The 19,704-nt window shown below is 37.4% G+C and overlaps 2 protein-coding genes, 1 non-coding gene and 1 pseudogene across 3 annotated transcripts; 3 read left to right on the top strand and 1 right to left on the bottom strand.

The window, feature by feature from the left end:
* Positions 1–1,283: 1,283 nt before the first annotated feature.
* Positions 1,284–1,390, bottom strand: LOC131623769 (small nucleolar RNA R71). The gene has a single exon (XR_009290290.1). It is a non-coding gene; the product is annotated as a small nucleolar RNA R71 (small nucleolar RNA).
* Positions 1,391–4,488: 3,098 nt separating this feature from the next.
* LOC131623691 (calmodulin-like) lies at positions 4,489–5,878 on the top strand. Its single transcript, XM_058894706.1, has 2 exons — positions 4,489–4,668; positions 5,324–5,878. The coding sequence occupies exons 1-2, from the start codon at positions 4,593–4,595 to the stop codon at positions 5,695–5,697; spliced, it is 450 nt and encodes a 149-aa protein (XP_058750689.1). The 5' UTR covers positions 4,489–4,592; the 3' UTR covers positions 5,698–5,878.
* A 2,013-nt stretch (positions 5,879–7,891) lies between these two features.
* On the top strand, positions 7,892–11,771 carry LOC131623742 (uncharacterized). The gene is made up of 3 exons (XM_058894765.1): positions 7,892–8,219; positions 8,344–9,195; positions 11,671–11,771. Exons 1-3 carry the CDS (start codon positions 7,892–7,894, stop codon positions 11,769–11,771), a joined length of 1,281 nt encoding a protein of 426 aa, XP_058750748.1.
* A 1,696-nt stretch (positions 11,772–13,467) lies between these two features.
* Positions 13,468–19,493, top strand: LOC131623692 (calmodulin-2/4-like; annotated as a pseudogene).
* Positions 19,494–19,704: the final 211 nt, after the last annotated feature.

The following is a 19,704-nucleotide window of genomic DNA, read 5'->3' as shown; positions in this document are numbered from 1 at the left end:
CCACGATCTTCCCTCTTTTCCATGTCTGCCTAAAACTTTAAAGGTTAGAATGCGAAGATCATCGTTATGATGATATTCCACATATTGTATCTGTAGAAATACTTTAGGAGCCGTTTTGATTTGTAACATAAGTTTTTAGTATTTAACATTGTTGGGTAAGATCGAAAGCCGTCCAACTTTCAAAGTAAGCTTGGTTAGTTTTAACTGTTCAAAGAGGGCAAAAGCGTTTTGTCCAGTTAATTAGGAATCCTTAACACTTTTAGAAAACGATTTTGAAACTATTTTCGGACGCGTTCATGGGTTTAAAATCTAGTTCTTTGAGCGAAAGCCATGAACCTCTTTTTAGTTAAATATTCCAAGTTAAAACTATTTTTCAACTAAGTCAAGAAACCAATTTCTTAAAAATAAGTTTATTATTTTAACGCAATCAACATATTTTATAAGTGAAAATATTGTCCCATAAGTTGTTCTATTTAGAAACAATTGGAGTATTGTCTAACTGATGTGAATTACATTCGAGCCTATTCTTTTATCTGACTTTACTTATCCTTTTACTATTCCTTTCACTGTGCACTCGAACATTGATTTGACCCGCCTTAGATAAACACCGTAACAATAAAAATCGATAGATTGACACTAGGTCCCTGTGGGAACGATAATCTTTTGTATTACTTTGACGTGATTCCTACACTTGCGATTAACACCACATCAAGTTTTTGGCGTCGTTGCCGAGGACCAACTTCGTCAAATTTCGTACCTTATTGTTATCCCGTCTAGACTAAGGCTTTATTAGCCGGTAAATGCGTAGAAATCGCAGTACCAGAAGTTTAGTAGATCCTATAATGGAACCCGAATGTTATGCTCGCGCATGTCTCTTACTCCAACGAGTGAAGAGAGCTATCACTAAAGATCGTAACCGTAGACCCCTTAAGGAATTCCCCCAACCATCTGATGGGGAACCCAGTTCTAGTATAGTAAACCCGACTATTCTTGCTAATAATTTCAAACTGAAATCCTCTTTATTACAATTAGTACAACAAAATCAATTCGCATGTCTCGCTTCAGAGAACCTTAATCAACACTTAAAAGTTTTCATCCAATTAGCTGACACTTTCAAAACCAACGGTGCTTCACCAGAGACAATTGGTCTAAGACTATTCCCTTTCTCCCTCAGAGATAGAGCACGTTCTTGGTTAGAATCCCTCCCGTCCAACTCAATAACAACCTGGGAAGACCTTAGGAGAGTGTTTCTTGCAAGATATTTTCTCCCAAGTAAGACTGCAGTCCTTCGAAATCAGATCACCCGATTTACTCAAAATCAAGGAGAATCACTTTTTCAAGCTTGGGAGAGATATAAAGAACTATTAAGAGCTTGTCCACACCATGGCCTAGAACAATGATTGATTATTCATACCTTCTATAATGGACTCCATTATAACACTAAGATGACCATCGCCGCGGCCGCTGGTGGCGCACTGATGAACAAACCTTACCCTTAAGCTTGTGCTCTCATCGAAGATATGACTCAAAACCATTACCAATGGAGAGCAGAACGATCACCAGTAGAGAAAAAGGAGACCCAAGGAGGAATACGTGAGATAAATTGTATGGACATGATGCAAGCTAAAATGGACGCTTTAGCCCTGAAAGTTGAACACATGTCTACAAAACCTTGCTACCGCAGCCGCGGTCCACCTAGAATGTGAACTCTGTGGAACCAAAGGACACCGAGCGGTAAAATGTAATCTATTAAATGAACCGAACACAGACCAGGTCAACTATGCCCAAGGTAACCCATTTTCAAACACTTACAACCTTGGATGGAGGAATCACTCAAATTTCTCATATAAAAACAATAACCCTATTCAAAATTATGCACCTCAAAGACCACAAGGTTTTCAAGCTCAAAAAACAAACTAACCTAAGCAAGCTGTACCCCGAAACCAAACCTTGAGAAAATCATAGAAAACTTCATTTCGTCCCAAACTCAGCGAAACAAAGAATTCATAAACCAAAACATTCATGTAAATGAATTGATCACACAATTAAGAACTAAGGTTGACTAGATAGTCACTCACAATAAGATGCTTGAAACCGAGATCTCACAGGTAGCAAAAAAACAAGCCCCCTAGACTACACCTAGAGGACGATTCCTTGGACAACCTCACCCAACCCTTGAGGGCAAGCTAACGCCATTACCTTACGAAGTGGGACCGTTTACGATGAACCTGTTAACCTAGCATTAAGCGAATCCAAAACTCCTAAGGAAAATGTTGTGCCTACGGACCAAGAAGAGGAACCAGTGGAACCTGAAAACAAAAGGACCAAGAAGTGAAAGCTAAAGATAAAACTTATACACCACCACCCCCATACAAACCATCAATTCTGTATCCGCAAAGACTTAAACAAACCAAAATTGATAATCAATATCAAAAATTCATAAAGGTAATAGAGAAACTCCATGTATATATTCCTTTCACCGAAGCCATCACCCAGATACCATCTTATGCAAAATTCCTAAAAGACATCCTGACCAAGAAACGTAGGCTTGACGAACCTAAACCCTTGGAATGCAATTTCATTTCCGAAAATAAACTTGCTAAGAAAGAGAAAGACCTTGGGAGTTTTTCCATTCCTTGTATTTTAGGAAATCATGTAATCTACAAGGCTTTTCTAGACTTAGGAGCTAGCGTAAGCTTAATGCCTTTAGTAGTTTGTAAGAGGTTAAAATTAAGAGAACTGCAACCAACTAAGATGTCTCTTCAATTGGCCGACAGATCTGTTAAGTATCCAATAGGCATATTAGAAGACATCCCAGTTAAAATAGGTATTATGTTCCCTAGAATTTCTGATACACAAATAAGAGGTTATGTAGATGTAGATGGGGTAGGTTGCTCTGATTCAAGAAGATCAACAACTAGTTCTATTTTCTTTATAGGAAATTAACTAGTGTCACGGAAAGCTAAGAAGCAACCAACAGTCTCAAGTTCATTATTTGAAGAAGAATATCGAGCTTTATCAACTGCAACATGTGAGCTGCAATGGCTCTTATATCTCTTAGATGATTTAGGAATTATATGTGACAAACAGCATGTGTTATACTGTGATTCTCAAAGTGCTATCCATTTTGCTTCAAATCCGGTCTTCCAGAAAAGAACAAAATATTTGGAGATAGAATGCCACTTTGTGAGGGAAAAGGTTCAAAATCTCTACTCAACAGATTGGTGATTATTTTGACAAAACCTTTATCTCCACCAAAAAATTAAAATATTTGTGTCAGGGTGATAGACATATATCATGTAAAGTTTGTGGAAGGGTGATAGATGACATCATGACATAAGATTGAAGGCTTGCATGCAAAAGACCATGGATGACATGCACTATGGATAATGACCATGCAATGGCTTGATGTGCAAGTTACTGAACTTGTTTGTTGTAACCACCATAACAGAATTTTAAATTTTGTTATGATTACTATTGTACATGGTGGTGCATGGTAGATATAGAGTAACCCAATAACTAATTCATATAGAGTGGAGAACCATAGTGTAATTAGCAAGTTGAATAATCAAGAGATTTTCTTCTTCTTTACTCAACATGATTCTTACAGAAAGGAATTACGATGAAGAAAGAGCTTCACCATTATCCTCTTCCATGGAGCTGTTTAGAGTTTTCATGGAAAAAAGAAAGTAAAAGTTATGATTGGTATAAATTACCATTGCTTTGTAATGTATCGACTTAGCGTGTTCTTGTTGTAAGGGTTGCACCCCTAGTGCGATTTCTTATATTCAATTGCTTATTTAAAAAAAAATTAATGAGAGAGAAAGTTGAGTATTTTTGGAAAATGGAGCGAAAAAGTTGATGAAGAAGATGGAGAATGTAGTTAAAACCAAGAAAATATTTTTAGTGGCCAATTTTTTCATCGCTATAATCAATCACAAAAAGTTGTAGGTTACACGTCACCAAACATTAACTCTGTTAGTGTCGTTTGAACGGAAAAGACTAATGTGATGCGTTTGGAAAAATTGAGGGACTCATATGGTCTTTTTTAAAGTTAAAGGACCAAAATGGATCCCAAATACAAGATAAGAGAGAAAAAAAAAAGGTATTTAGCCTATATTATTTTTAAAAGAATAAAATATCTTAATAAACATATATAGATAATTATATTAGCATGTAACGTTTTTATGTATATGTATTATAGTCAAAATGCAATCTAACTCCCTTATTTAATTTTCTTTCAATTTACTATTTTGGTTTCTAAATTGGAGTCTAAAATCATAACAAATTTAAATTTTTGTATTTTATTTATCTTAAGATAACATTGTCAATATTTGTGACAAGTTTTAAAGGTTGTTTAGAATAATAGGATAATATTAGGTGAAAGAGGAAACAAGTCAATATATGTTATTTATGGCAAATAAAAAAGAGTGGAGTTTGTGTTGATGGCTTAGATATAAGAAGGGGAGGTTTTGTAGGAACAAGATTGTTTGTTCACTTTCTTGTTTTCTCCCCCTCTCTCTCTTTCTTCAGAAAAGCATAAAGAAAAAAAAACTCATAATATTCAAAGAAAGAAAGATCTATATATCACAATGGCAGATCAACTCACAGATGATCAGATCTCTGAATTCAAGGAAGCCTTCAGCTTGTTCGATAAAGATGGCGATGGTATGTTTTAATCTATCTTCATCTATTTCTCTTTTCATAATTTTTCGTTGCATTTTTATTCCATTATTATCATTATTATCATGATCATATTAATTTGTGCCCTCCCATAATCTCTTTTGTTTCTAATTATTATTGTTGTCTTTGTTTTTGTTTCAATGTTACATAATAAAATAGAGAGGTAACATCTCAAATTCCTTGAAAAAATGTGAATCTAAATCATTTTAAAATTATTTCTGTCCGCTTCGATGTCATGTTTGGTGTCTGTGTATCTATCTGTGCTTCTTAATTTGCGAGTAAGATTTAAAATCACGGTAGCACAATCGCATTATGCAAAAAAATTAAAATCCTAACATTTATAAATATGTTATCAATCTACACAATATCAACATTTCAGATTGAAAACATATTTTGTATTATCAACATTTTTATTAAATCATTAATTCTTCTATTTACATTTGATGTATAACACAGACATTTACATTCAATCATTCTTCTATTTTCTAAAAAGTTTATGAGCGTGAATGTGTCATGATCGTGTCTGGTGTTCATGCTTGTATCGACGCTTCATAAGTTATAATAATTGGATCACATTTTGTGAGCATGGCCTTAATTAGGAAAATATTTTCTTGGCAATGTGTTCTATATGACATTGCAGGTTCCATCACAACAAAGGAGCTTGGAACTGTGATGAGGTCATTAGGCCAAAATCCAACAGAGGCAGAGCTACAAGACATGATAAACGAAGTCGATGCTGATGGTAATGGAACAATCGATTTCCCTGAATTTCTAAACCTTATGGCAAGGAAAATGAAAGACACAGATTCGGAGGAAGAGCTGAAAGAAGCGTTCAGAGTGTTCGACAAGGATCAGAACGGATTCATTTCTGCTGCTGAACTTCGTCATGTAATGACCAACCTCGGTGAGAAGCTAACTGATGAGGAAGTCGATGAGATGATTCGAGAGGCTGATGTTGATGGTGATGGCCAAATTAATTATGATGAATTTGTTAAGGTTATGATGGCCAAGTGAAGCTTACCAAGATTATATATATTACTACTGCACCTTATATATGTATAACCTTTCATCAGTTCTCATTTATTTATTCAATATCATCATTGGAATGTATTTGAATATTAATATATACTTGATGTGAAATTGATATACAGGGTATATTATATAATAAAATTTGTTCTTTTTTCACACTCATTCATATAATTGTTTTTCATTCTGCATAACAAAAGCTGCTCAAATATATAAGTAAGGTTACATTAAAGCTAGTTAATGTGATTTTAGAAATTGGCTACATCAAATGTGCAAGACTAGTTAATTAGGTAGTAGTTAATACTGGTTAGTTGAAGTAGTAACCAAAATGAATGAGACAGATAATGAGTTTATGCAGCAGGAGCATAATCATAACCACCATCGTCGTCATCGTCTCCTTCATTACAAACTGCTAGAGGGTAGTCATACCAAACAACACGGTGATCATTTCCATGATTCTTGCACCGTGGAGCAATAACTCTGGAAATGAATGCCATTTGGTCGGAAATTGGACGACAAGAAGAAGAGCAAAATCTAGTGTTCTGAATAAGGGATTAGCTAGTTAATGTGTTATTGTTGAGATGTTTGAGTGATAAGGATGAAGAGAGTAGATATGCTCTTATATAAAGGGGAGGGGAAAGTGTGAGACGTGTTTTAGTAAAAGAAAAGCACGAGAGAAGTGTGTATTAATGGTTAGAGCATGAGTTTGAGATGTGGAGTGTTACATTTTCTGGCCACATAGGAAATCCAAGTCATACAAATCAGCGGAGACATATATATAGCATCGAATCCACCACATATTGGAGAACAATAACATAGGGAATCCGTGAGTGCAATGTTGGCGTCATTTTTTACTAGTAAAAACATTAGTATGTAGGGGCGACTTTTGGCCTGATGAAGAAACCCCTTTTTGCTAGTTATAGTGATTAGTGAGGACTATTGTACCTCAATGCGCCTAGTGGCAAGAATAGTGAAGGGTTAATAAAAACAAGGAATTCCTAACTTTTATTTAGTGATTCGTCTCTATATTCACATCAGACATAATTTGGGATGCATGTCTGTATTCACACAAAACATTAATTCTTGACTTTTATTTAGAGATGTTCTGACTTTTATTTAGAGATGTTCTGATGAATTTGACGACATATTATGAAAAAAAAAATCCAAATAACCATGTTTAATAAATAATTTACACCAAAAACCATGTTTTCGGCAAAATTACGTATATGACCAGGTTTCAGAGGTGGTCTCCACATAGGAGCCATCTCTGGTGGCGCCATTGAACAATTTTCTTTAACCTATGCGCCACCCAGGGTGGCGCCAATGTGCATTTTCTTCTTACAAGCCACCTAGGGTGGCGCCAATGTGTTGGCTTTTTTTTTTTGTTTTGTTTTTAATTGTTTTTATATATATATATTAATTATAATTTGTTTTTGATTTTTTTAAAATTGTTTTAACATAATTAAAAAAAATAATTAAATAAATAATTAGACACGTAGTGTTTAATGATATAATTAGGGAAGAAACATTACAAATACGAGAAATGCAGAAACAACATTACAAATACGGAAAGTACGAGACAAACATTACAAATACGAAAAAAAAGACTATTTTTAAAACATGGATATTATGCTATTCATGACCCCTTGGACCATGACCCCTCCGACCATGACCCCTCCGACCCAGACCATGACCCCTCTGACCGCCAGTTCCGCAATCTGGAACTGTTCGAATCCGGTTGGAAGGATCTCGACGACCCACTTCTCCACGACCCCCCTATTCCTTGGTTGTTCTTGTTGTGTCTGGGTAGGTAGGCCTCGGATTAGCCCCTTCATGCGCTCGTTGGACATGTATTCTTGTATGCTGCTGTCAAATAGTCGGGTCCCCATGCCCTCAAAGATTGGTCTTGGCGGTGGAGTTCATATGGTCGGTAAAACCCAGCGCTTGATTGGCCTTGGAAAAATGGCATTGTTTGTTGGGGTGTGGTGTACCCATATTGTTGGTGTTGTGAAAGTTGGGGTGTAGAGTAGCCATGTTGTTAGTATTGTGACGATTGAGTGATCATTTGCTCGTTTGGGTCGTATTCGTCATCTAGACCCATGTGCCTCCAGCGCACAAGGAAAGTGAAGATGAACCGGAAGTTGTTGTACCACCAGATCAAGGGCATATGCCTCCAGCGCACATGAGGAACTTGAATTGTGATGGGGATGACGAACCATCGACTGATATTTTCTATGATCCATACACTCAAACAGATCAACGGTTAAAAGTAGGAGACATATTTCGTTCTAAGGAGGCATGTATCATGGACATAAAAAGATTTCATATGGCAAACAATGTTGATTTTAGAGTTGATTGCGCCAATGTTGAGAGGTACAAAATTTATTGTAGAAACACTGATTGTGGATTCAGGTTGCATGCATCATACACGAAGAGAAGTGATTCATGGGTTATAGGATATATTTCCCAAGATCACACGTGTGGTAACACAAATGTTTCACAAGATCACCGTAAGCTAAGTTATGACATTATTTGTCAAGAAATCTTGCCTCTAGTTGAAAAAGATCCATCGTTAAAGGTGAAAACGATAATCTCTCATATCGTTGCAACATACAATTACATTCCGTCTTATAGAAAGGCGTGGCTGGCGAAGACCAAAGCGATCGAAAATTGTGTATGGAAATTGGGAGGATTCATACAAACGACTCCCATATTTCTTATATGCGCTTCAAATTTATGCTCCTGGAACCGTTACTATTTTAGAGACCCTTCCGGCGCAATCTCCAGACGGAACGTCCCTTCAAGGAAATGTGATATTCCACAGGCTTTTCTGGGCTTTCCGCCCATGTGTTCAAGGATTTTCATATTGCAAACCAATTCCTCAAATAGATGGAACTTGGTTGTATGGAAAATATAAAGGCACCATGTTGATGGTTGTGGCTCAAGACGGAAATAGTAACATCTTTCCTGTTGCGTTCGCTCTTGTGGAAGGAGAAACTGCTGGAGGTTGGGGTTTCTTTCTCAGAAATCTTCGGACACACGTTGCCCCCCAACCTGAACTTTGCTTGATTTCAGACAGACATGCTTCCATCGAGAGTGCGTACAACAATCCAGCAAACGGGTGGCAAAACCCAACATCAACGCCTGTTTACTGTATTCGACACATTGCACAAAATTTCATGCGAGAGATAAAGGACAGGGCTCTTCGGAAGAGTCTTGTCAATGCCGGATATGCGTTGACTCAACCGACGTTCCAATATTATCGACATGAAATTGTAGCGGCAAATCCAGATGCAGGCAGATGGTTAGACAATCTTGCTAGAGAGAAATGGACTAGATCATACGACAACGGGAAGCGATGGGGGCACATGACTACGAATCTTGTGGAGTCTATGAACGGGGTGTTTAAGGGCATCAGACACCTTCTGATTACTGCCTTGGTGGAAGCAACATACTATAGGATGACTTCTCTTTTCGCAAGAAGAGGTGAGCGTTGGAGTGCAGTTCTAGAATCCGGAAAAGTATTCAGCGAAACATGCGTCAAATTCATGAAAGAGCAATCTGCCAAAGCCAACAGCCACATTGTGACATCTTTCGATCGATTCAACCGGACCTTCAGTGTTAAAGAAACGATTGACCATAACGAGGGCCTTCCGAGACAACAATACAGGGTTCTTATAGAGGAAGGGTGGTGCGATTGCGGAAAGTTTCAAGCCTTTCGCATGCCATGCTCTCATGTAATTGTAGCATGTTCGTATGCGCATCAAGATCTGTTAGCACTTTTTCTCCCATTTACAAGGCGGATACCTTGCTCGGAGTGTACCACAACGCATTTCAAGTGATGGCAAAGGAGGATTATTGGCCTGCGTATGAAGGGGACGTGGTTTGGCATAATGACAACATGTAGAGAAAGAAAAGAGGTCACCCGAACAGCACCCGGATCACAACCAAGATGGATCATGAGAAAATAATACGAAAGTGTAGCATATGTCGTGAAGTCGGGCACAATAGAAATACCTGTCCTAACCGTGGATCAAATTCCACCAACAATTAGTTGTATGTCATTTGTATTTTGTATCTGTATTTTTATTGATAATGTTTTTGTATTTGTATTTGTATTTGTATTAGTATTTGTATTTGTATTTGTATTTGTATTTGTATTTGTATTTGTGTTTGTATTTCTATTGGTTATGTATTTGTATTATCCTTTATTAAATCAACTAGTTGTGTCTTTGTCTCGTAGTGAAATTGTCTTCATGGCCCATACTGCCACTCTTTATTTTGGACAATCAAATACGCATTCTTTCGTCTAGTCCCATCAAGTCAGTCATTGATCAGTGTGTCTGCATTTATCATACAGGTTAGGCGTGCTTGTAAACAGTACGCAACATCATTACTTTTCTACCCGCTACTATTATAAATTAGGGTTCCCAGGGTTGAGTTTACACAAATAAACACAAACACCAAACACCAACACACAGACACATCAATGTCTCGCATTCGGACAGATGGATGTCACCGGACAACAGAGCCGCCGCCCCGGAGATCAACATGGCGTATCGAACCTGAACCGGAGTATTGCAGAAGGAACGGACATGTCATATTCTCACCCGTGAAACCTCCCATGCCGGTTATGTTTTGGAATATCTCTTCCGTCGAGCAACTCAAGAGGACTCTCATGAGTTTTTTAGAGGGGGAGTACGAAGCCGGCGAACAGATAAGAAGCATCAAGAGGCTTAAAACAAGGGTCGATGTTGTGACTGGAGAAACGGTAAGTTTCTGGGATAACGTGGAATACGACATTGATTGCATTCAAATGATGCATGGACCCAATGACATTGTTTTAACCGTAGTGATTTCTTAGATGTTTTAGTTTATCTTTTTCTGTTGGTTATTTTCTATGTACCTTTTAATTAATGAATGAACTACTGTTTTCCATGAACGCTCGAGTTAGCTGATTCACTGATCTTATCTGCTGTAATTTAATATATATATTTTTTAAATATGTTAGAATAAAAACAATTTTATAAATAAAAAACAAAATTAAAAAAAATATGTATAAAAACAATTAAAAAAACAAAAAAATAAAAAAGCCAACACATTGGCGCCACCCTAGGTGGCTTGTAAGAAGAAAATGCACATTGGCGCCACCCTGGGTGGCGCATAGGTTAAAGAAAATTGTTGAATGGCGCCACCAGAGGTGGCTCCTATGTGGAGACCACCTCTGAAACCTGGTCATATACGTAATTTTGCCGAAAACATGGTTTTTGGTGTAAATTATTTATTAAACATGGTTATTTGGATTTTTTTCCACATATTATAGCTATGCTATTATTTTCAATTTTGTTAAATTAAAACATACAACTGATATGATGAAAATGACGTATATAAAGTAATAAGTCTAGAATATATATTGAAGTCAATATAAAATACATCTGATAATAGTTCCCTTAATACAAGTACTATAAATTACTACGTATGACGGACTCAAACCCCCATGTGCATACGCTCACCTGAATTACAATGCCTCCCTGTTATCTTGAAAATATTGGCTTAGGGTTTCGACATGAAGGCGTGATATAAATGTACAATTTTCGAAGTATAAGATAACCTAGCTATGGGTTCGACATTTTGAGTTCAAGGTTTTGATAACCTATAAACCTATTAGGTCTGGTTTGAAGAAATATCAAGAACAGGTCCACAAGTTTATGATCAATCTCTCTTCAGAACATGTTCAAAATCTAAAAAGGTTACACGAATCAACACTTCGACGTGGAGATGAGGTGCAGGAGTGTCGTGTTCGAAGCGCCCATTAATTGTTAGGGACTTAGTTTATTTTTGAATCCAAAAGTTAGCTAAACTAGGGACGTTTCGAAAACACTATAGGATTCGACTAGAGATTCACGATAGAGACCGTTAGGGAATTTAAAGGCAATTATCAACGTGAATAGTGGTTTGCAGCAATTCCAACGTTAAAGAAGCGTGGAAGCAAGTGGAAGACTATAGCTCATGTAGAGGAAGACGTGTTAATTCCTGCAGAGATAATCGTCATTGACGTTTAACGTTGTCATTGTGTATAAGTCGAGTTTAGTTTATGTAACAAAAGTCACAATTTTCATTTATTCTCTATAGAACTAAAGTATCTAAGTCATAAAGAGAAACAATTTGTGAGAAGATGTATAAACATACGTCCTATATTTCAGTATTTTAAATTCAAGCATTTACTTAATGACATTTATCATGCTTTTTGTTTACTTTCTTCTTCCAAAACAATTCTGCAATGTTGCAATCATAGTTTCTATCCAAACGTCCAATTTCCAAGAACAAACACTTTTTGTTATACTATTATACACAAATTGTCCTTAAGATTTTTTCAAGTTTAATGTCTTAAGTGAACTAAAACTTGTAATTTGATTTACTAAAAATGCCAGTAATCAAATTGGCCCACTCGGTGGGACCCTTTTGTGCAAGGAATTTTTAACTTCGGCAGAAAAGAGTTGTCTTTTATTGTTATTTTTTTCTTCATACATGAAATGTCTTCGATTGTTGAATTTTTATGCGTCAGAGGAGTGGTAAAACTCTTCCAGAAATGACTCTTTCAACGTTAAAGAATCCTCCCTATCTCTAGAACAATGCTCCAAACATAGAAGAACAATTGATCGAATCGATGAATGGTAGTGCAGGAACTTCAAAAACTGTTGTAGCAACCCTCCTGTTATATGCCAAATGTCAGTTTCGATGATATTACAATAAGTGGCGGTTTCCCCACCACATTCAGCATGTATTCCAACTACCCTCAAGATCACACAAGCAATCACAGGAGACCCTAGGTCTCTTTTCTCCCAAGCTTTACGCAACCCTCTTGTAGTAGGGAATATTCTTATGACATGTCAACTGCAATGATGACATGCCTACAGAAAAATGCATCGACATATGCAGATAATGCAATGTTTATCATGTCACCTCTTAACCCATAATTAGCGTCAGGATCTACCATAGGCAATCCTAGCCGAATGGCACAATCACAAGGAGGGTTAGGATATGTCCCTCAAGTTATGTCACCACTAACTACCAGTTCCCTCTTGTTTGTGATGCAACAAAATGATGAAAGCAACTATGATATGTTAAATATACGTACACAACAAATTGGTTCGGTGTTTAATACTTTGATCCCAAACACAAACGACAGTTACCAGCAATTGGCTCACTAAATGGGTCGAATTATTTATTTCTTTGGTGCTCCTCAAACGCTTACTCGACCAATTCCTCAAATCCAAAATGCTAGGCTAGTTCAAAATCTTGGAATGCCAAACACATTGTCAATCACGATGTCATGTTTGGTGTCCGTGTATATGTTAATGATTCAATGTTTGTGAGTAAGGTTTGAAATCATGGTATCACAATTGCAATATGCAAAACATTAAAATATTAAAATTTATAAATTTGTTATCAATCTATGGAACTTCATTTCAGATTGAAAACTTATTTCGTGTATAACACGACACCTAACATGACATCAACATTTACATTCAATCATTAGTCTATTTTTAAAAAACATTTACATGCCATAATGTGTCATGAACGTGTCGGGTGTTCGCTTGTATCGGTGCTTCATAAGTTATTATAATTGCATCACATTTTGTGAGCTTAACTAGGAGAATATTTTCTTGGCAATATGTTCTATATAACTTTGCAGGTTCCATCACAACAAAGGAGCTTGGAACTGTGATAAGGTCATTAGGCCAAAATCCAACAGAAGAAGAACTACAAGACATGATAAACGAAGTCGATGGTAATGGTAACAGAACAATCAATTCCCTGAATTTCTAAACCTTATGGCAAGGAAAATGAAAGACACGGATTCGGACGAGGAGCTGAAAGAAGCGTTAAGAGAATTCGATAAGGATCAGAATGTATTCATTTCTGCTGCTGAACTTCGTCATGTAATGACCAATCTTGGCGAGAAGCTAACTAATTGTGAGATATTGGATCGAACTCTAGTATAGCCGAAGGGTAGCTTCTTGGTTCGACAGTTCGACAGGGTTAAGCATGACGTCGAAGGTTTCTCACATGCTGGTGTCGAAGTGTGCATGCTATAGTCGAAGATGGGTCGAGCATGCAGATGTCGAAGATGCTAGGGTTGTTAGCATGTTAAATTAGGTTTTAGTGTTTAAACCCTAATTTGTTAAGTTAGCTTGTTTATTAAGTTGGCTTGTGTAATGGGCCTTGCTGAAAAAGCCCATTAGTTAGTATGTTAAGTTTTATTATAAATAGCATACTAGTCTCTCATCATTGCTAAGCTGCAAATCCTAATTTAGGGTGAGAGAGGTTATTTGTTATTCTTGTAAACTTGTAATCTTGTTTTAAGAGAAAGTAAAAGAATAGAAGTTATAACCAATTCTTGTGTTCTTCTTCTCCTCTCTAATTCCCTATTATTCTTTGTTATTGGTATCGTTTTTCACAACACTAATGAAGAAGTTGATGAGATGGTTCGAGAGGCTGATGGTGATGGTCAAATTAATTATGATGAATTTGCTAAGGTTACGATGGCTAGGTAAATTATTAAGCTCATACTACACCTTATATGTGTATAACCTTTTATCAGTTCTCATTTATTTATTCAATATCATTATTGGTATGTATTTTTGAATATGAATATATACTTGATGTGAAATTGATATACATGGTATATTATATAATAGGGTTAAATAAGTTTTTGGTCCTTGTAAATATCTCAATTTTGGTTTTTAGTCCCTATAAAAAAAATGTTGACTTTTAGTCCCTATAAAATCACTTTTGCACTCACTTTTAGTCCCTCTACAGGGACTAAAAGTGAGTGCAAAAGCAATTTTATAGGGACTAAAAGTCGACTTTTTTTAATAGGGACTAAAAGTAATTTTTGATAATTTTATAGGGACTAAAAACATATTTAACCCTATATAATAAAATTTGTTCTTTTTTCAAACTCATTCATATAATTGTTTTTCATTCTTTATAACAAAAGCTGCTCAAACATATAAGTAAGGTTACATTATAGCTAGTTAATGTGATTTTAGAAATTGGCTACATCAAATTTGCAAGACTGGTTAATTAGGTAGTAGTAGTTAATACTAGTTAGTTGAAGTAGTAACCAAAATGAATGAGATAGATAATGAGTTTATGCAGCAAGAGCATAATCATAACCACCATCGTCGTCATCGTCTCCTTCAACAAAGTATGAGATTGAAAAGTTCACCGTAGTGAATGATTTATGTCTGTGGCGCTTGAAGATGAAAACCCTACTGGTTCAGCAGGATTGTTTGGAAGCGTTGAAGGGAGAGGCAGCCATGAATGCAGAATTGACGGCAGCGGAGAAGACGAATATGATCGAGAAAGCACACAGCGCAATTTTGTTAAGCCTTGGTGATAAGGTTCTTCGGCAAGTATCAAAGGAGACGACGACATCAGGGTTATGGGTGAAACTTGAAAGTTTGTACATGACCAAATCAATGGTAAATCGACTATACCTGAAGCAAGCTTTGTATTCATTCAAGATGATTGAAGATAAAGTGTTGGCTGAGCAGTTGGATATGTTCAACAAGCTGATTCTTGATCTTGAAAATATTGATATGAAGATCGATGATGAAGATCAAGCGCTGTTACTATTGTGTTCTTTGCCTCGACCACATGCTCACTTCAAAGAAACTCTCTTGTATGGAAGGGAGTCCCTGACGTTTGAAGAAGTTCAATCAGCCTTGTATTCTAAGGACTTGAATGAACGAAAGGAGCATAAACCTTCGACTATTGGTGAAGGTTTGGCCGTTAAAGCAAAATTCTTGCGAAAGAATGGTAAGTTCAACAAGAAAGGCAAAAGCCAGTCGAAGTCTTACAGTGGCGAAGCATCTGGCATTCGATGCTATCATTGTAAGAAGGAGGGTCACCCAAGAAAGGTGTGACCTGAACGCCTGAAAGATCATGGAGGTAAGGATAATGGCAATGCAGCCATTGTTCAAGATGATTTTGAAACATCTGATGTTCTTGTGGTTTCAAGCAGTGACTCGAGAAGAGAGTGGATTATGGATTCAGGGTGCACTTGGCACATAACTCCAAACAAAGACTTGTTCGAGGAATTATGTGATCAAGATGGTGGATCAGTATTGCTGGGAAACAACAAGGCTTGCAAGATTGCAGGTATTGGATCTGTTAGATTCAAGCTCCATGATGAGTCAATAAGGTTGTTGACCGAAGTCAGGTATGTTCCTAATTTGAAGAGAAATCTACTTTCTCTTGGTGAATTCGACAAGAAAGGATATGTTTTCCAAGGAGAGAAAAGTATCCTAAGAGTCATGAAGGGTTCGAAGGAAGTCTTGAGAGGCGTGAAGAAACAAGGCTTGTATACCCTTGAGGCTGAAGTTGTAAGTGGTTCTACAAATGTTGCATCCACGAAACCTTTGTCGAAGACAGAAACCTGGCACATAAGATTGGGCCATGTCAGTGAAAGGGGTCTGGTCGAATTAGGGAAACAAAATCTGCTTGGTGGAGACAAAGTCGAAAAGCTGAAGTTTTGTGAACCCTGTGTACTTGGAAAATCTTGCAGAGTGAAGTTCAACAAAGGCAAACAAAGAACACATGGATCCCTTGATTACATCCATGCTGATCTTTGGGGGCCTGCAAGGTGTCCATCACATTCAGGAGCAAGGTATTTTCTATCCATAGTAGATGATTATTCCAGAAAATTATGGGTATTCATCCAGAAGACTAAGGATGAAACTTTTGAGAACTTCAAAAGTTGGAAGACTCTGGTTGAAAATCAGACTGGCAGAAAGGTCAAGAGGTTGAGAACCGACAATGGCCTTGAATTTTGCAATGAGGCATTCGACAGTTTTTGTGTTGCCTCTAGTATTGCAAGGCATAGAACTACTGCAGGTACTCCACAGCAAAATGGTTTGGCTGAAAGGTTTAATCGAATTATTTTGGAGAGAGTAAGATGCATGTTGACTAGTGCGGGGTTAAAGAAGGTGTTTTGGGCTGAGGCTGTTTCGACAGCAACATATCTGATAAATAGATGTCCTTCGACAGCATTAGATATGAAGACACCTGAAGAAGTTTGGTTGGGACATCCACCAAATCTCGACAAACTGAGAGTATTTGGCTGCGCAGCCTATGCTCACATTAGGCAAGACAAGGTCGAACCTAAAGCTCTGAAATGCATGTTCATGGGATACCCTGAAGGAGTAAAAGCTTATAGGCTATGGTGCCTAGAGCCAGGTCACAGGAGGTGTATCACCAGTCGAGATGTAGTTTTCAATGAAGCTGAAATGGCTTTTAAGAAAACGGATGATGTTGGTCGAAGTACAGAAACATCTGACGAAGAGCTGGAACAGGTAGAGATTCCTGTTGAGGTGGAGCATGTTGATGCTGAATTGCATATCCCAGATGAAGTCGAAGAAGAAGCAGAAGATGCTGAAGTTGAGGAAACTGACGATGACTACCTACTGTCGAGAGATAGGTCGAGAAGAGTCATCAAGCCACCTCAGAGACTTGGATATGCAGATCTTATAGCTTATGCCTTAATCTCTGCAAGTGAGGTTCTAGATGAAGAACCTAGAGACTATAAGGAAGTTATGAGGAGTCGAAATAAGACTGAATGGCTGAAGGCCATGGATGATGAGATGAAATCTCTTCATGATAATCACACTTGGGAACTGATCAAGAAACCTGCTGGGGCAAGGTTAGTCAGTTGTAAATGGATTTTCAAAGTTAAGGAAGGAATCGAAGGAGTGACTTCGAAAAGATACAAGGCAAGGCCAGTTGTAAGGGGTTTCACTCAGAAAGAAGGTGTCGACTTTAATGCTGTGTTTTCTCCTGTTATGAAGCATAGGTCCATTCGAATGTTGCTTGCCATGGTGGCACAGTTCGATCTTGAACTGGAACAGATGGATGTGAAGACTGCGTTCTTATATGGTGATCTAGATGAAACGATCCTGATGAGGCAACCTGAAGGGTATGTCGAAAAGGGGAAGGAAGATTATGTATGCAAGTTAAAGAGATCTTTGTATGGGCTAAAACAATCTCCTCGACAGTGGAATAGGAGATTCGACAAGTTCATGGCACACATAAGTTTCATTAGAAGTCAGTTCGACCACTGCGTTTACTTCAGATTCCGACCTGGTAATTCATTTGTTATTTTTTTTGCTTTATGTTGATGATATTCTCATAGCAAGCAACAATGTCGAAGATGTGATGAGGGTGAAGGTTGAACTCAATAAGGAGTTCGACATGAAGGATCTGGGAGATGCTTCCAGAATTCTTGGAATTGACATTCGAAGAGATAGAAAGAAGTCGATGTTATGCCTATCTCAAGAGGCATATCTACGGAAGATTCTTGAAAAGTTTGGTATGTCAAATTCGAAGCCAGTTGTGACTCCAACAAACCCTCAATTCAAGCTGAGTATTGATCAGTGTCCCAGTACAAATGTCGAAAGAGCCTATATGAATAGCATCCCATATGCTAATATAGTCGGTTCTTTGATGTATGCTATGGTCTGTACTAGACCCGACATAGCATACGCAGTAAGTCTTGTAAGCAGGTACATGGCGAATCCTGGAAAGGCTCACTGGCAAGCATTGAAGTGGATTTTAAGGTACATAAATGGATCTATGAACAGAGTCTTAATTTATGGTGGAGCCTTGGGTGAAGATAGTAAAGTAGCAATCGAAGGATATGTCGACTCTGATTATGCAGGTTGTATGGATTCCAGAAAATCTATTTCTGGATATGTTTTCACTATGTTTGGCACAGCAATTAGTTGGAAAGCAACTCTTCAGAAGGTTGTTGCTCTATCAACCACTAAAGCGGAATATATTGCCTTAACTGAAGCCGTGAAAGAAGCATTATGGCTTGAAGGTTTTGCAAAGGAGCTGGAACTTCAAGGTCGAGGTATCACTGTTAAATGTGATAGTCAGAGTGCAATACACCTGTCGAAGAATTAAGCCTATCATGAGCGAACTAAGCACATTGATGTGAGGCTGCATTTCGTCAGAGGAGTATTCGAGTGTGGAGAAGTCCAAGTGCTGAAGGTTTCAACTGAAGACAATGCTGCTGATATGATCACCAAGACATTGCCGAGTTGCAAGTTTTTCCACTGTATGCAGTTGTTAAAGCTGCATGAAGAAAGCTAGTTTGTTCCCTTGATGTTGTAGAGTTAGATCCAAGGTGGAGATTTGTGAGATATCGGATCGAACTCTAGTATAGCCGAAGGGTAGCTTCTTGGTTCGACAGTTCGACAGGGTTAAGCATGACGTCGAAGGTTGCTCACATGCTGGTGTCGAAGTGTGCATGTTGTAGTCGAAGATGGTTCGAGTATGCAGGTGTCGAAGATGCTAGGGTTGTTAGCATGTTAAATTAGGTTTTAGTGTTTAAACCCTAATTTGTTAAGTTAGCTTGTTTATTAAGTTGGCTTGTGTAATGGGCCTTGCTGAAAAAGCCCATTAGTTAGTATGTTAGGTTTTATTATAAATAGCATACTAGTCTCTCATCATTGCTAAGCTGCAAATCCTAATTTAGGGTGAGAGAGGTTATTTGTTATTCTTGTAATCTTGTTTTAAGAGAAAGTAAAAGAATAGCAGTTATAACCAATTCTTGTTTTCTTCTTCTCCTCTCTAATTCTTTATTATTCTTTGTTATTGGTATCGTTTTTCACAACACTAATGAAGAAGTTGATGAGATGGTTCGAGAGGCTGATGGTGATGGTGATGGTCAAATTAATTATGATGAATTTGCTAAGGTTATGATGGCTAGGTAAATTATTAAGCTCATACTACACCTTATATGTGTATAACCTTTTATCACTTCTCATTTATTTAGGAAATTTCTTCACCCACCTCCTAACCTTCTTGCTCACCCCTGGTGAATTTACAACACTACCCCTTGTTTCGGAAGTTCATTTCCGAAAAGGTACTTTTTTTTGAAAAAAAGGTGTTTTCGGAAATGAACTTCCGAAAACGTGTTTTTTT

This window comes from Vicia villosa, unplaced genomic scaffold, assembly GCF_029867415.1.
Source record: "Vicia villosa cultivar HV-30 ecotype Madison, WI unplaced genomic scaffold, Vvil1.0 ctg.000077F_1_1, whole genome shotgun sequence".
In the NCBI taxonomy this organism is placed as follows: Eukaryota; Viridiplantae; Streptophyta; class Magnoliopsida; order Fabales; family Fabaceae; genus Vicia; species Vicia villosa.
This window is presented reverse-complemented; position numbering and strand designations above follow the sequence as displayed.

What these genes read in the sequence shown, in the direction of transcription:
- LOC131623742 (XM_058894765.1), top strand. Translation starts at nt 7,892, where the DNA reads ATGAGGAACTTGAATTGTGATGGGGATGACGAACCATCGACTGATATT. An exon ending in AAATGTTTCACAAGATCACC is followed by an intron (nt 8,220 to 8,343) that starts GTAAGCTAAGTT and finishes TCCGTCTTATAG; the next exon opens with AAAGGCGTGGCTGGCGAAGA. An exon ending in TTCTCTTTTCGCAAGAAGAG is followed by an intron (nt 9,196 to 11,670) that starts GTGAGCGTTGGA and finishes AGTGGTTTGCAG; the next exon opens with CAATTCCAACGTTAAAGAAG.
- LOC131623691 (XM_058894706.1), top strand. Translation starts at nt 4,593, where the DNA reads ATGGCAGATCAACTCACAGATGATCAGATCTCTGAATTCAAGGAAGCC. An exon ending in GTTCGATAAAGATGGCGATG is followed by an intron (nt 4,669 to 5,323) that starts GTATGTTTTAAT and finishes ATGACATTGCAG; the next exon opens with GTTCCATCACAACAAAGGAG.